The sequence below is a fragment of the Crocuta crocuta genome, unplaced genomic scaffold, assembly GCF_008692635.1.
Source record: "Crocuta crocuta isolate KB4526 unplaced genomic scaffold, BGI_CrCroc_1.0 scaffold646, whole genome shotgun sequence".
Taxonomy (NCBI): domain Eukaryota; kingdom Metazoa; phylum Chordata; class Mammalia; order Carnivora; family Hyaenidae; genus Crocuta; species Crocuta crocuta.
In genome coordinates, this window is record NW_027530851.1 from 1,424,074 (window position 1) to 1,440,996 (window position 16,923).

The 16,923-nt window shown below is 40.3% G+C and overlaps 1 protein-coding gene across 1 annotated transcript in view; it reads left to right on the forward strand.

Moving 5' to 3' along the window:
• Window positions 1–16,923, forward strand: part of LOC144235832 (microtubule cross-linking factor 3) — a 39,873-nt gene that overhangs the window by 21,914 nt on the left and 1,036 nt on the right. The window contains exons 3-4 of the mRNA XM_077769425.1: window positions 9,235–9,306; window positions 15,251–16,426. Coding sequence (XP_077625551.1) covers window positions 9,235–9,306; window positions 15,251–16,426 — 1,248 coding nt within the window. The remainder of the gene's footprint in view (window positions 1–9,234; window positions 9,307–15,250; window positions 16,427–16,923) is intronic.

The window sequence follows — 16,923 nt, forward strand, 5'->3', positions numbered from 1 at the left end:
TCTCCCCAGCAGCCTTGAGCCCCTCGGGGGTCCTACAATAGCTCAGAGAATACAAAGACTAAGTCTTCCTAACGATCTAGGAATTGTTTTGATCATATGTTATAAAGCACACATTGGAAAGCAGGCAATTATTGGTTCTATGCCCAACATGGGCTTGAACTCACCACCCTGAGATTAAGGGTTGGGTGGTCTACCAACTGAGCCAGCTAGGTGCCCCTTATTGGGTCCAAACTTATGTTTTAAAAGGGATATTTTTCACAAAAATTTTGTAAGACCCAACTATTATAATATGAACTCCAGCTTCCTTCCAAGTTCACTTCCTCTGGTTCTGTAGTAAACACATTCCATTAAGTAATGAAGCCTCCATTTCTCTCTTTCTCTCTCTCTCATATCCCATGGTTTTTAAGATCTCTTAGATTTTCTGGGGTTAAATTCAATATTTTGCTCTTCAAGTTACTGGCTTACCTGAATCTCATTGTACTTATTAATCATGGAAAGTGAGTTCCAATGTAAAAGCATTGAAGGACTATTAGCAAACAATATGCTAGGAAAAGAGAAGAAGAGTTCCAAAGTAATTATTGGTACCAAACAATGGCTTTCATAAAGGAAAGATACTGTGCAAATGTAGAGCCATTCAAATCCATGTGGCCCTGAGATAATCCTGATTCTTAAAAAGGCAAAAAGATTAAACTGTTTTTGCTTTCATTGGTAGCCTGGCTTGATAGTATGTTCTACAAAGTTCACTCACTAATATTCCCTAGCAATAAAGAATCTATGCAACTCTCTAGCCACCCTGACCTCTGCTGTAGATAGCTACCTTAGCACAAAGGGAGAAGGGTAGAGGAGTCAAGGAAAGGAAAATTTACTGGATTGTTTTACTTAAAAATAAAATAACTAAGAAAAATCTGGCACTTGTTTGAGGGTTTCCAGCAAGAAAAGGAGCTTTTCCAGCTTTTAAAAGTGTTTATTTAGACATTCACTAGAGGCAAAACAAACAAACAATGACAACAACAACAAAAAACAACAAAAAAGCCCACAAGGTTTGGAAGGTTCATAACTCAGAAGATAGGAATGGAGCCTGGGCTTGTAGGACAGAAAAGGAGATGACCTCTTGGCAAAAGAGGGTTGATTTATTTCTGCAGATCTGAGGCTCAGCTTTTGTGATATACACTTCTGTCTGCCAGATCTACCTCTCCACTTCTGTGACATGCACTTCTGTGTCAACATTCAAAGGGGTTCACTATCTTTCCTAAGGGTGAAAATCTCACAGCTTTTTTATTTATGGAACAAATCCCAGATTTAAACTGTTGGTCAATTTCCTTTCCTGAATCTTCCAAGGTTGTTTCTTGGAATAGATAAATTAATCATGACTTTCTTTTCCTCCTCCATTCTGTTCTTTTCTAAATTCTGCTCTTCTTAACTAACAATTATTAGAAATTTGCAAAATCGAATCCTTGTATCACAGTTGAGGATTGTCTGGGTACAGTTTTCATAAATTCTTTATGTTTCAATTTTCTAAATTGACTTGTAAAATTAAAGTTATTTTCTTCCTGTGCCTGAAAAAGTTACACAAACAAAAGAACGAACAAAATTTGATGAAGCTAAAGGTGGAATTGATAGATTATATTTAAGAAATCTAGATCTAGGGAAGCACTATAAATGTGTATACATCACTTCTTCCTGAAAAGGAAGACTAAAATCTAAGTTCAAATGGAAGAAATACTTCAGAAATGTGCTGAGCCAGACTCTGTAATAAGCTTGAGTGTTAGGATGAACTTTATTAGCTTTTAACTCATATCACACGTTTGGTGCTAATTGAACACCTACTTTTATTAAAAGAAGCATCTGCAATTTAGAACTGAAATGTGACCTTTTACAACAATTTATTTAAAGCTCAGTTTTATTAAAAAAATACTTTTTGGAATCAAAATATTGGCAAAGGCAGGGGAAAAATAAACACAAGGATAGTACATTGAGCTTTATTTTTTCCTATGTTTGATAACCCCCTTCAACTCCTTTTCTTGACCTTTTACATGGGCCTTTTGCTTTTCTGGAATTTGAATAAGAGATTTTTTTTTTTTTTTTTTGCCATATATATCAACTGGGGCCTTTTCAATTCCAATGGTGAAACATAGTTAATAAATGTATCTCCTTTTTCTATGTAACAGACCATCCCCAAAATTAGTGGCTTAAAACAAGAGTGGTTTATTTACATAATTCTATGATCCTCTATATGGATTATTTTGGTCTCAATTGGGTCTTGCGTGTTTACTTTTGGTTATCTGACTGTCAACTGAGAGGCTCTGTATCTGGAAGTTTGCTGGCTATTGTCCAGGTCAATGGGAATAACTAGGTCATGTGACTCTTTCCATCTAGCAAACTATACCACCCAGACTTGTCACATAGGGCAGCATGTGTCCAAGACAGAGTGAGCAGAAGTGTGCAGGGTCTCTTGAAGGTAGCATCAGAACTAGCATGTCACCTTTCCTACCATGTTTTATTCCCGCCATATTTTATTACTCCAAGCAAGTCCCAAGTCCAGCCTGCTTTGAAGAGGCACAGAAAGAGACTGCCTCTTAATGGGGCACATTGCAAATGGACTGCCTACTGGAAAGGGGGAATAACAACTAGTTTTGTAAACAGTATTACTGTAGAAAACCTTAGTCACTAATAAAAGTCTTAAGTCTAATGTATAACAGACCGTGGTTGGAACCCAAAGGTTAGGTGCTTTTATGCCAATAATTTCCAGACAATTTTTTGTAGACTCTTGGTGAGTTACATAACATGGAAAATAACTTAGTTATACTAACTTATACAATAACCTAATTCACATCAGAGTAATCACATTGGTGTTTCTCCAAGGTAAGGGAAAGGAAAAGAGTTGGGGGAGTCAATGACTTGGTCCCTCCATGAGCGAGAGCAAAGAGAGGGCACTTGGAGAAGGGTCCCTGTGACCTGAGCTTGAAGCCAAGGCTCTGGAGACTTTGAAGGCCAACACCAGAAAACAAACTGTGTGAGAGAAGCTTCAGAGTAGAAGCCACAAAATCGGATAGCCCACCAAAGAATGTTGGTACCAGGTATCCTTTATGGAATGAATTTGAGACCCAAAATCTTAATTTTTGACACTGGGGAAAATGGGGTTGGTAAAAATCAAGAAAAGTATTAGAGCGCAGTGAAGGTATATTGTGTGTCCCATTTTAAATACTTTTCAGCTCATACATTTTTTGCTCTATAGGCTTTTCCTGTTGAAAAGTTTGAGACACTTTTATTTTTACAAGCTTTAAATGGAACTTTAAAAATGGAGTTTTATTTCTTTGTTTTAACCTTCTACTGACTTCTTGGATTAAAATGCTTCAGAAACAAGTCCGTGTAAGAAACAAGGTTGAAGCAGTGATTTCTGCATTCAGTCGGTACTGTCTGAGCAAGTACTTTGTACCAGGTGTATGTCTAAGAGCGGGAGCTGTAAGGAACATTACAAAGTTGTGTGGGTGGAGCTCACATTGTAGAATGGGGAGATAGGCATGAATCAAATACACACGTCAGATGGTGAAAGGAGCTATGGAGAAAAATAAAGCGGGGTTAGGATGACAAGCAATGCATGGAGCAAGAAAGTAGAGAAGGTATTTTGTGTGGAATTATTTCTTATTTTGTTTGAAATGGTTGGGGGAGAATCTCTGATTACAGACCCCAAAGGAGTTGGTGGGGTGGGTATGGGCGTGTAGGAAGAGCACTGTAGGCGGAGGAGAGGCCCCTATTTGGAGCATGCTTGGCATGTTTGAGGAACCGCAAGGATGTTGGTGACACCAGAGCCGGGAAAGCAGGGGAGGAGTGTGGTGGCAGATGAGGCCGAAGAGTTTGTTTGGAGGAGGTGGCAGAGTGTCTGCGTGGAGCGGAACAGGGATTCTCAGAGCACACTGTACTCACCATGGGAACTTTGGGGGGAAAAAAGGCCTGGGCCTAACATTTACATATTTTCATTGGTCTTGGTTGATGTCTGGTGAAGTCTTTTTAAAACATTACCGGGATAAATCCAAGAGTGTAACTGAGGTCTCCTGTGCCTTTAATAAAGCATGGCTCTGATTCTGAGTGAGATGGAACACTGCTAGAAGATTTTGCACAGAATGGCACGACCTGATAATCTTAGCTCGCCTCCTTCACCCACATTCCCTTTGGGCCCCAAGACCCTGTGTTAGTATAGAGCTTGAGATCCTGCTTCACCCTTTTAAGGAAGACAGTGGAGAATGCAATTGTGAGAAAGATCTCTGGGCGCTCTTGCCAGCCTGTCCTCTTCCAGGCTCCCTGGTAGGCGTCAAGGATATAACAGGACAGAAGAAGGACTTCTAGAGCCTCTCCTGTTCCCCTTCAAAATGAGTTGAAGCCTGTCTTAGTCCATTTGAGCTGCTATAACAAAACACCACATACTGGGTGGCTTATAAACAACAGAAATTTATTTCTCACAGTTCTGGATCCTGGAAGTCTGAGATCAGGGTGCCTTCATGGCCAGGTGAGGGCCCTCTTCTAGGTTGCAGACTTGTATACTCACTGGACAGAAAGGGCTGGGAATCTCTCTGGGTCTCTTTTGGTAATGGCACTAATCCCATCCATGAGGACTCCCCCCTTATGACCTAAGCACTTCCCAAAGGCTCTATCTCCAAATACCATCAGGATTTCAACATAGGAATGGGGGGTTGGGGAATGTAAACATTCAGACCATAGCAGAGCCAAGTTCCTGCCTCTTTCAGTTTTCCTTAGTCTTAAGTTGGGAATCCCCGTCTCCTTCCCAATGTTGCCCTAAAGTCACAAATATTTATAGGATGACTGTGAGAACCGGTGAGTGTGTATGTCACTTCTGGTGACCCCTGTGTTGAAAACAGAAAAACACATTGATTGTATGGAATATATGTAAACTAATGCCCTAAGACCATGCAGCAGTGATAGAAGAGCAGAGAAAAGAATATGCTCAGAAATAATATAACCTTGTACTTTTCTTCCTTTGGAGGAACATTGTAATGTAATTGTTCAGAACAAGAGCTCTGAAGCTGGGTAACTTACCTCAGGAGTCAAACACTTACTAGCTGATGATTTTTCCTTGGTGTGCTTCAGATAATGGTGCCAAATTCCTAAGACTGTTGCAAGATCAAATGAGAACATATTTACATATTAAGCAACTAGAAATGTGTACGGCACACATTTAGTGCTCACTAAATCCTACACATTAATACAGTTACAGTTTCCTTCTTGACTTCACTGTACAAATGGATCTCTTTAATTTTATCAAACACATAGGAACCTTTTATACATATCATGTCTTTTAGTGCCATTTCAGACAGGTTGTGTCATTGCTGAAAACATCGAGATGCTGTATATCATGAGGTGGACCAAATTTTCAACTGAGGAAAAAAGGCAGTCTCAAACAATTCTTTGTTTAGAACACAAACAAACCATTTTATATAATTGCTGTGCAATCATGTTTTTTGGTAAAAACTCCTGAATTCCTGGCCTTCACGTGGATAAAAAGAACAGCAGCCTCTTTTGGACTAGTTGGAGCGGGAATGCAAAGAATTAAGACACGGGCAAGACATGTTTTGAACATAATTATCTAGAGAACCATCAGAGGTGCCTACTTTGAAAGCAAAGATGAAAATGTGAGATTTAGTTCTAGCATCTCAAACTGCGTCGCTAAGAGCGGTCCAGATTTAGTGCATGAAGGTGCACAGGTTGACGAGGAGGAAATGACGAAAATTTCTACTCACAAGAAAGAGACTGGACTTACATTATTTCTCCAACTTTCCCTGTCCAAATGAACCTCATCTTTGTTTTACTGGAGTCAGAAAGTTAACACAAACTTTCTGGAATATGAAAAGATGATGAAATACTTATTGAACATTTAAATGTGACACTTAAAAATACTTGACCTAGAGGCGCCTTAAAGGCAGTGTACCTTTGTTCAGGGAGAAATCTTTTTTCAGAGCTTTGGGTTTGACACCTTGCTTGAGGGATATTCAAATAAAAGTAAAATAGAAAATGCCTCTTAGGAAACGATGGCTTGGTTTCAGCATGTCTCCTATATTAATTTAGAGGGCTCATTTTAATATTGCCCACAGGATAAAATCTAAATTTCTCAGCTCCACAAGCTGACCTCTGCAGTGTCTCTACCTCCATTACTTTTTTTCAGAAAGCAGTGCATCTATAAAGGCAAACCTATTCTCCTGACTCTTTGCTTCTTCTATTTGGTTTTATGTTTGTTGACATTTTGTACATCCTTCCAAGATCAGCCGGCTCTCTTAGATGATTTCCTCTGGTTTCTCCAGATCTGAAGTCATAGCTGCTTCTTTGTCCTCTCAATCTTTTGTTCTTCATTTATTGCCCTTGGTTAATTCTGTCTACTGTTTTAGTTAATTGTCTGCATGCTTTTAACCATCATGAAGTTAGTTCTTTGGTGGGGAGGAGAATAAAATATTGCTCAGTCATATTTGTGTAACTATATAGTATCATCTATATGCCGGAACCCAAACAATATCTGTGGAATGAATGAAAAATAGATCGCTCCTAAAAAAGCTCTCAGAATTAGAACATTCCTCCCTTCATTTCCCTTGCATGATGGCCCTTTACGTCATGGCCATTTGAACTTCTACTTTGTGTGTATATATTTCTCCTGTGACAGTCTGACTATGGACACTTTGTGCTTGAAACAACCCTATTGAGTATCCTTTAAGAATGACTCATGCCATCACCATCATTTGCTCTCCTTATATTTGTGACAGACATACTGAATTGTGTCTCAGAAATGGTTTTTTCACATGGAATGCTTTTGCTCTTCCCTTTCCCCTTTTCTCTGTCTTTGACTGGCTTACTCCTCATCTTCCAGATAAGGTTTGTTTTTTGTTTTTTGTTTTTTTTTTATCTTTGAGATAAGATGTTACTTCTTGCTGGAAATTATCCTTAGCTCCCCACACCTTCTCCTCCTCAAAATTGTTTAAGGCTTTCTCCTTATGATCTAGTATAATAAAGATCAAAAAGACTTTGGTCAAAACCTGATTCGACTAATTATCAAGCAATGATTTCAGACCAATGCTTTACAAACTTTATCATGCATCAGGATCATCTGGAGAGCTTGTTAAACTGAAGGGGTGTTTTAAGAGTTAATTAGGATAATATATGTAAAGTGTTTGTCATGAATTGGTGCTCAATCAATGACAGTTAATATTATCTTTATATTATCATTGCTTTCATCACACTGTTTTAAATTGCAGACCAAAAAGACCATTTGCCAGGTAAATTAGGAACTTCCTAATGAGCAGTGACTATGTTGGTTTTATTATTGTAACACAGGTGCCTGATGAAGTACATTAGTAAGCACTAAATAAATGTATAATAAAATATATTCAAAATAAAAGTATTCAGTAAATAATAAAGTGAATTTGAGTGCTTCTTTGGAGGTAGCCCCTATGCAGACTGTTCCAGGATTCCCTAGTTTGGCTTGCTATATTCTTGGGTTTTCTTGGGACTGTTTTTGCTGATTGGTTTCTAAACCACTCTTGGTTATGGTGAATCAGTCCCCACAGCTTTTGTTTCTAAGATTATACAAGCAATGTAGAGAACATCTTTCTGTAAAGAAGTAGAAATAAGCACACAGGCCATTCATTTGGCTCCGCAGCTTAAATTTCATACTCAATAAAAACAGTTGCAGCAATGCATTCCTCTGCCTTCTGGGCCTGAACATATGCCTCTGTTTAACACTGGATATGGGTTAGAAATGAACATGGAAAAAGTGTAATTTGAAGTTTGTTGAAAATTTCATGAAGCCTCCTCTATTGAGAAGCTTTTCCTGCCTTTGTATTCACTCTATACCCCCATCCTCCTCTTTGACCTCACAGAGTCATATTTTATATTCGTTCATTAGTTCAGCAAATATTTTTCCCAATATCTGCCATGTGGCCAAGTACTATTCTGATAGTGGTGATGCCACACGAAGACATATTCTGATAGTGGTGATGCCACACGAAGACAAAGCCACTGCTTCACAGAACCTAAAGCATGACATTTACCAACCGGTATGATAATTGTTTGCTTCTCTGTTTCCCATGGTATATTTTGAGCTTCCAGATCATAAATGTACTATTTAACTGATCCTTGGATATCCAATGCAATATTAGGTATACGGTAGGTATTCATACATATGGATTATTATTTATACAGAAGGACCTTCCTTGTTATATTGGTGCTGAGAAATGGAATAGACTACCAAAGATCATATGTTGCTGGTCTTTGAAAGGATTTGGCACTAGATATGTATTTTTTGACCTACAAAGTATTGTTTGTCTGAATTTCACCTAGGGCCAACCAATACAAAATCCAGATTTCTAGCTTCTCTAGAAAAAGCCCAATTTCTTGTATTGCACCAGTCAGCTGAAGATAATTCCCACTCAGCCTGCTCCTTTATTTTTTTTTAACTGTATGTATTTATTTTGAGAGAAAGAGAGAGAGGGAGAGAGCATGCACAGGGGGAAGGGACAGAGAGTGAGGGACAGAGAGAATCCCAAGCAGTCTCCATGCCATCAGCGTGGAGCCTGACTCAGGACTTGATCCCACAAACTACGAGATCACGACCTGAGCCGAAATCAAGAGTAGGATGCCTAACTGATTGAGTCACCCAGTCAGCCTGCTCCTTTAGAAACAATGTGTCCTCTCCATTTCACTGTAACCATCCCCTCCTGTACTACACATGTGTATGTGTATTTGTGTACTGTATTTGTGTAGATGTGTGGTGAGGAAAGAGTAAAAGTGTTCAAATTCGACATAAACCTACTAAAAGCTTGTCTTTATAAGCTTATAGAAACCTGGCTTCAACCAGAAATACCCTATTCCTTTTTAACCCCCGTTGGTGATGTAGAATGCTAACAAGGATTTGCTGTCATTTGGAATATATCGCATATTGGGTCATCAGTCTAAATTTTATCTGGGTTGTTCTCTGCAGCTCCACAGTAGGTTTCCTGCCCTTCCTCACATTATTTCCATGATTGCGACTTACTCTTCTACTGGGAAGTGTATCCCAGTCCAGAGAAAAAACACATTAAAATCTATCTGGTTTGGTGTTTTTTTCCTCCTTTGTGATTATTGAACTAACACTTTTTATTTGGCTTGGTTTGGTCATATGACATTAGATACTTAAAAACATAAAATTAAGTTAAAATGATCATTTACCAAACTAAATATATCCATGATTTGTTTCAGCTATCCTTAAAAAGAAGAGGAAGCAAAGATTTGCCAAAATCTGAAAAAAAGACTCAACAGACTCCCACAGAGGTATGTGGAAATAAAATTTCAACTAGTACATCAAATATTATGTAAATGTACATAATAATGAGCTTCGTCTATAAGTGGACATAGCAGCCAGATACACTCATGTAAAACAAAGTTTACATCCATTATGTAGCTGTAGATACAGGCAATATAAAGCATCTGGTATCACTGCTTACAATGCTAACACTAATTAACATCTCTATTATTGCTTTTACACAATAAGCATACGGCAAAAGGCCATTAGGACCTTATGTGTTGCTATATTTGAGAAATATACGCATGGTGCTTATCTTGTTCACTTGTAATTAGTAAAGTCAACAGAATGGGTATTCCTATAGCATTAGGAGTGAGTAAAGAAAGGAATGTTGTAGGAAGTGATGGGGAGGGGAGAGAGAGGCTGGTGATGAGAATTCCAGAAGGAAGTAATTTTCTATGCTAGTGATTAGAGAAGCAAAAAAACAAAACAAAACAAAACAAAAAAAAAACGAAATGAAGGAATAAAAATAAAACTTAAAAAACTTAAAATATGTATTATTCAGGGACGTCTGGCTGGCTCAGTCAGTGGGGCATGAGATTCTTGATCTCGGGGTTGTGAGTTTAAACTCCACATTGGGTGTTGATTTGCTTAAAAATGAAATCTTTTTAAAAATGTATTCAAAAGGGGCTTGTTAAGACCTTTAGAAACACAGCCACAGTAAAGACCAGCTCTGCTTTCAGGGTGAGTTGAAGGTACTGATGGATGTAATGAAGGAGATTTTAAAACAGAAGGGGAAAGATTTGGGGGCAGAAATGACATGATGGCTCTCTAAAAACACATGGCTAGTCACTGACTTTTAAATGCATAAGTTGGAATCTCATACTATAGCATACCTTTTTAAAATTCTTACAAGACATTTTCTCATTAGATAATAATTTTAACTGAAGCAACATTTAAATATCCAAAATTTGAAAAAGCTGATCTCAAATTTTTAAAGCACAGCATATTAAATGTTTACTTTCCCTTTTCCCCTCTCTTCCTACTCTGTTCTTGGTTAATTTTTCTCCTGGTTCTTGCACAAGGACATTGATAGACTTCAGCAGTTCTAAAATCCCAGAGAGTCTTATACCACGATCATTACTCCATTTTCTAACTTTCTCATGGTTTCCTTAATAAATGCAAATATGCTCTGTCACTACAGCTTTCTGGCTGTGTCTTTGCCATAATTTTAGCCACCTGTCTCTATGTATTTTGCTATGGATCATTTCACATGTTGCCATCAATTTTCTCCACCTCATTGAAGGAGAAGTGGCTATATTCTCCCTGTTCTAAAATCCTAAGTCAGCTTTAATCAGCAGTTTACTTTTTAAAAAACTCACATTTGGCCAATTCTTATACTTCCTGTGTTAAAGTATTTATTTTTTCAACCATACTCTGTTATCCAGGAATGCTTAACTGTTTGTTTCTAACTCCATGACCCTCCCACTCCATGTGTACGTGGGCACCTTTCTGCAAAAGACATCCAGAGCCTTCATCAGTTTCTTAGTGGGACCTGGGACCTTACAGCAGTCAAGGAACATTGCAGTTCTTATGTCATGGCCCAAATGCCTGGGAAATTCCTAAGTATGCTGTTGTGGCCTTTGAAATCCCTGCTAGTGTTTCCAGTTCATCTATTTTCAGAGACATTACCTGTAGTTTTTCAAAAACCCACCCCAGCATTGATTGGGACTGTCTCAGGTGGGAGATCTCAATAATAAAGTAGTCACAGATCATTCTATTGCTCAGTTGAGGTTGAGGACCACTGATTCTTAGATTATTGTGTGCATCCATTCTATTGTAATGCTTGCTTACATATTCATCTCCCATACGTAGCTAGGGCAGATTGTAGTCATGGGGCATGTTATTCATCTTTGACTTATCAGTGTCTAGTGTCTGACATCACAACATGTTCAGTATGCACTTTTGAATAATCCTGTGTCCCCTTTTTCTAGGTTGAGTCAAATGAAATTGTCAACATGCTGTGATTTTGACCTAAGCAATTTCATATGGTTCAACCTGCTATTATTTGCACAGCTTTGTACTTCATTTTTATTTGCTTTAGCTTCTTTGATGAATTATTTACATGTTCCTTCAGCAGCACAGTGACTTTATTTACTGAGAAATGGTATTGCATAACAATTAAGAACAGTAGCCTGCCAAGCTCTACGGCCTTAGATAAGTTACTTATTCTTTCTATGCCCTTGTTTCCTCATCTATAAAAGGGGATCATAATAGAGTATTTTTGTACAAATTAAATGAGTTTAATGCATGTAATTCATATAGAGTGTAATGTAGTTTCTGGTAGTGGCTAAGTGAAAGCCAGACTCATCTTACTTCTTTGGCCCCTCATCGTCTTTATGTTCCCCTTCTTCACAGGTCATTTGTATCTTCATAAGAGGGAGACTTGGGGTGCCTGGGTGGTTCAGTTGGTTAAGCATCCAACTCTTGATTTCAGCTCAAGTCATGATCTCATGGTTTGTGACATTGAGTCCTCTATCTGGCTTCATGCTGACAGAGCAAACTCTGCTTGAGATTCTCTCTCCCTCTTGCTCTGACCCTCCCCCGCCTCAAAATAAATAAACGTTAAAAAAAGAGTATGTCTTTAACATCCACAAAAATAAGAGACAACGTGCTTCTCATTTCAAAGCATTATAATGTTTCTTGCTTAGCATTCACTGTGGAAAATAAGAGCAAGCATGCACTGCTCAGTTATTGTCAACCAGGCACTTTCCACACCATCTTTGATTTGACGTTTTCAGGATTTTTATACAGTATTTCCATGCTCAGTTGCACATGCAGCTACAATAGTTAGGTTACAGTCTGAGCATGCAGGGCACATTAGCATACAGGGTTCTTAAGTTCTCGGCATTGCAGAAACTATCATTTTGTATCTTGAAAAGATTTCTTCTTAAACAAGGAAAAAAAATAACTATCATACCCATCATTCTCTTTCCCTCGTAGTCACTTTGTTACATGTAGTATATGTCCAAGTCTTAAAATAATATTTATGTTTTCATTCCTTTGGGCAGGAGACCTTACATATCCAGAAATCAGATATCCTTCTCTTTTATACTTGCTTAACATAACCTAGTGAAGTGTTACTCTGCTCCAATCTGTGACTTATATCACATCCGCTGCTGTTTTGGTTGGATTCAAACTGCAGCATTTTACTACCTTTTTCTTTTTTTTTTTTTACTAGCAAATAAATGCCTTCCCTTGCATACATGTAGCCCAACCTAACTCCCCAGTCTCCCCTACTCTTAATTCCTAACAAAGCCTAGCCTATATAAAAACCAACTTGAAAATAAACTATAAAAAAATAAAAATAAAAAATAAAAGCTAATTCAATACAAAAATAAAAGCATATTTGATAAGCATATTGCTGCACCACCTTTCGAGTCAAACATTGTTTCAAATTCTTACGTGATATTTGACTCTCCTGCCCCCACCAAATCTTTAACCATTTCTTCTGTGTCTCTTTTACTTTTCGTCCTCTTTTTGGTTGCTTTCAAAGCCATTGCCATAGCTTCAACCATCACCTCTACACATCTCATTCTCATGTCCTCCCCTTTGGACCTGAACTCTCTGCAGGGCCAGAAGTGTAATCTTTGTAATCTTGGGCCTGAAATTCCACTTGCCTGTTGATAGATGTTTCCACTAGATGTCCCTCCACTGACATCTTAAAGACGGCAGTTTAATACATTTAGACGTATCTTCTTCACATCTGCTCCTCTTCGCTCATTTGCTGTCCTTGTTATTAGCAGCCTCAGCCATTATTAGCAGCCTCAGCCATCAAGACACCTAAGCTAGAAACATCAGGGTTCTCTTCGCTTCTCCTGTTGATGTGCTATTAAACATTGTCATGTGTCCTTGCTTTTATCCTCACTTGAATTAGTATGAGGGCCCAACACATAGTCCCTTGCAAAGAAGCTTCTGTCTTCCCTTGTGAAATGGATTCTCATGTCAGCTCTTCTATGACATACATTCCCATCTTTCCCTCTTGCTGTGCTCCTGAGGGTCTCTCATGCCTTTTCTCTGTGCTTCTGTCCTTTCTTCTAAACCTCTTCTGAAGGAAACTAGATAAGCCAACACATCTGATTTTTTTAAAAGTTTTACCCCATTGTCCCAATTTTCCTCTGCTTTTCTAGAGGCAACACATACAGTGGAAAGAATAAGAGTTTTGAGAACTTAACGGAGGACCGTGGGGGAGAAGAAGGGGGGAAATAGTTGGGGAGAGGAAGGGAGGCAAACCATGAGAGACTCTTGAATGCTGAGAACAAACCGAGGGCTGATGGGGGTGGGGGGGTGTTGGGCATGCAGGAGGGCACTTGTGGGGATGAGCACTGGGTGTTACATGGAAACCAACTTGACAATAAACTATTAAAAATAAATAAATAAATTTTTAAAAATTAAAAAATTAAAAAAAGTTTTGGAATCAGTCAGAATACAGATGTGCTCTGTCACTTATTAGTTTGTGCTCTACTGATTTAATAAACCTCTCTGAAGCTCATCTGCCTTATCTATAAAGTAGATGTAGATCATATTCCTCACAGGGCTAATGCCAGGGTATAACAATATAAAGAATGATGGTCAGGCTCTGTACACTCAGCAGCTCTCAACCTTCCATACTAATTCTCATCAGTAGATGGGAGGACAGGGAACCTGTGCCCTCCTCTCCATCTCTTTCATCTCAAAGGCCCTGGGCCATATTTAATGAGCATCTCTGGCAGAAGCTTATTACCTTCACCTTCACCACCAGTGGTTGCTGCTACTTTAGCACAACTCATCTCAAACACAGCTGACTCATGGCTAGGAAAGGAAGGCCTTTTTATCTCCACTTAAAAACAAGGAAAACAAAATCCACAGAAGTTACATAAGTGACCCAAAGTATATACTTAAAAGAGAGCTCTGGGAATTTGTCTTTGGGAATGTGTCCATGGACAAATGTACTTTGATATTAGCTATATTAGCTCTGAGCAAGTGGATTTCCACCTTTTTTTGTTTGTACTTTTCCACTTAGTCAATGATTAAGGTTTGCAGGTTTTCCTCAGAATTGTGAGAAGAGCTTCTCTAGGATCTGTGCCACCATCCATTTACCAGACAGAACCAACTTTACTCATTTCAGACTGACGGGAATACATCTTACTTTTAAAGTGATCTGGGTGAAACACTGTCCAGTTTCTCCTTGGATGTGCCATGCCGGTGTTAAAATTTCCTTACTTTAAAGCCTTTAAAAGGCAATTCTGCTTTGAATAAAGATGGAAGAAGAGATTGCCCTCTTTGATCTTTCAGAGTGGTCATAAGCTTTCGAGTCAGGCAGAAATGAATTAAAATTTCACCTTTGTCTTTTGCCACTTATTAGTTCTTATTGTAACCTTGAACAAGTTATTGAATACCTTTAAACCAACTATTTCAATGGTTACCTGTTACTAAGTTTGCTCTAAACATTAACCTAAGTCACATGTACAAAGAACTTTACAGAAAATGGCTGAAAGTCAGTGCTCGATCAAATGGCACTGAGTGAATGTTAAGTCCATGTTCCTTCCAGGGAACAGGTTTCACATTTATTATAGACAGGAGAATTCAAATCATCTAAAACATACAAAACAAACATTATTGAAATGACAGCCCAACAGTTGTGTGCAGTTACGACATATGATAATCTTTGAATAGTGATGACAACAGTGTTTCTCTTTTTATATTTCCTTCTCTTTTTGTTTCCAGGATGTGATATTGTTCTAATTTTTTATCTGCCACATAATTTAAATGATCTGTAGAAAATATACAGCATCTACTTTTCTCTCGCGCTTTGTCTCTCTCTCATTGAATCTCAGTTACAAGAAAAAGCCATTATTTTCGCAGGTGTCCTTTTTGTTTTCTTGATTTACATAAAAATGATCTATCCTCTTCCCTGCTTTTTCCCAAAATGAGGAGGACAATGAGGATCTAAAATGCCAGCTGCAGTTCGTGAAGGAAGAAGCCGCTTTGATGAGAAAGAAGATGGCCAAGATCGATAAAGAGAAGGACAGATTTGAACACGAACTTCAGAAATACAGATCCTTTTATGGAGACCTGGACAGTCCTTTGCCCAAAGGAGAAGCGGGGGGCCCTCCAAGCACCCGGGAGGCCGAGCTCAAGCTGCGGCTGCGACTGGTGGAGGAAGAAGCCAACATCCTGGGCAGGAAAATCGTCGAACTGGAGGTGGAGAACAGAGGCCTAAAGGCGGAACTAGACGACCTGAGGGGCGACGACTTCAATGGCTCCGCCAATCCCCTGATGAGGGAGCAGAGCGAATCCCTGTCGGAGCTGCGGCAGCACCTGCAGCTGGTGGAAGACGAGACGGAGCTGCTGCGGCGGAACGTGGCCGACCTGGAGGAGCAGAACAAGCGCATCACCGCGGAGCTCAACAAGTACAAGTTCAAGTCTGGCGGCCACGAGAGCGCGCGGCACCACGACAGCGCCAAGACGGAGGCCCTGCAGGAGGAGCTGAAGGCGGCCCGCCTGCAGATCAATGAGCTCAGCGGCAAGGTCATGCAGCTGCAGTACGAGAACCGCGTGCTGATGTCCAACATGCAGCGCTACGACCTGGCCTCGCACCTGGGCATCCGCGGCAGCCCCCGCGACAGCGACGCCGAGAGCGACGCGGGCAAGAAGGAGAGCGACGACGACTCGCGGCCGCCGCACCGCAAGCGCGAAGGGCCCATCGGCGGCGAGAGCGACTCCGAGGAGGTGCGCAACATCCGCTGCCTGACGCCCACCCGCTCCTTCTACCCGGCGCCGGGGCCCTGGCCCAAGAGCTTCTCCGACCGGCAGCAGATGAAGGACATCCGCTCCGAGGCCGAGCGCCTGGGCAAGACCATCGACCGGCTCATCGCCGACACCAGCACCATCATCACCGAGGCCCGCATCTACGTGGCCAACGGGGACCTGTTCGGACTGATGGATGAGGAGGATGACGGCAGCCGCATCCGCGAGCACGAGCTGCTCTACCGCATCAACGCGCAGATGAAAGCCTTCCGCAAGGAGCTGCAGACCTTCATCGACCGCCTCGAGGTGCCCAAGTCTGCGGAAGACCGCGGCGCCGAGGAGCCCATATCCGTGAGTCAGGTACAGTTCTGCCTATTGCGAGCCATGGCGATGGCGAGGCAGGTCCGCGGATTCGTGGTCCCTGGCGGGGCGTCTCCGCGCACCAACCTCCATGCCCCGCTTTAGGGAAGCCCCCTGCCCAGGGCCTCACTGGGCTTGGTGGCCCCTCAGCACACCTGTTCTTTCACACTGTCCTTCTTCAGGCTTCAGGTTCTCGTGACCCAGTCACTTAGTAACGACCTCCACTCTGTTGTGTTTAAAAAGGAAATGTGCACACACACCCCTCAGTTTTTGTGTAAAAATTAAAGGATGTTTAAGATACATCGTTATTTGTCAACGTGTTCAGTACTACTCTACTGATTCTGACTAATGGAGCTGCAAGAAGACCCCAAGTGGGAATCTTCAATTGTAGTTTTGCAGGTTTTGAACCAAGATTCAAATTGAGTTTAAAAAATATATTTTTAATTACTGAATATCTGGGATCATTGTGTAACTACTGACAGGTGTACAAACCAGCA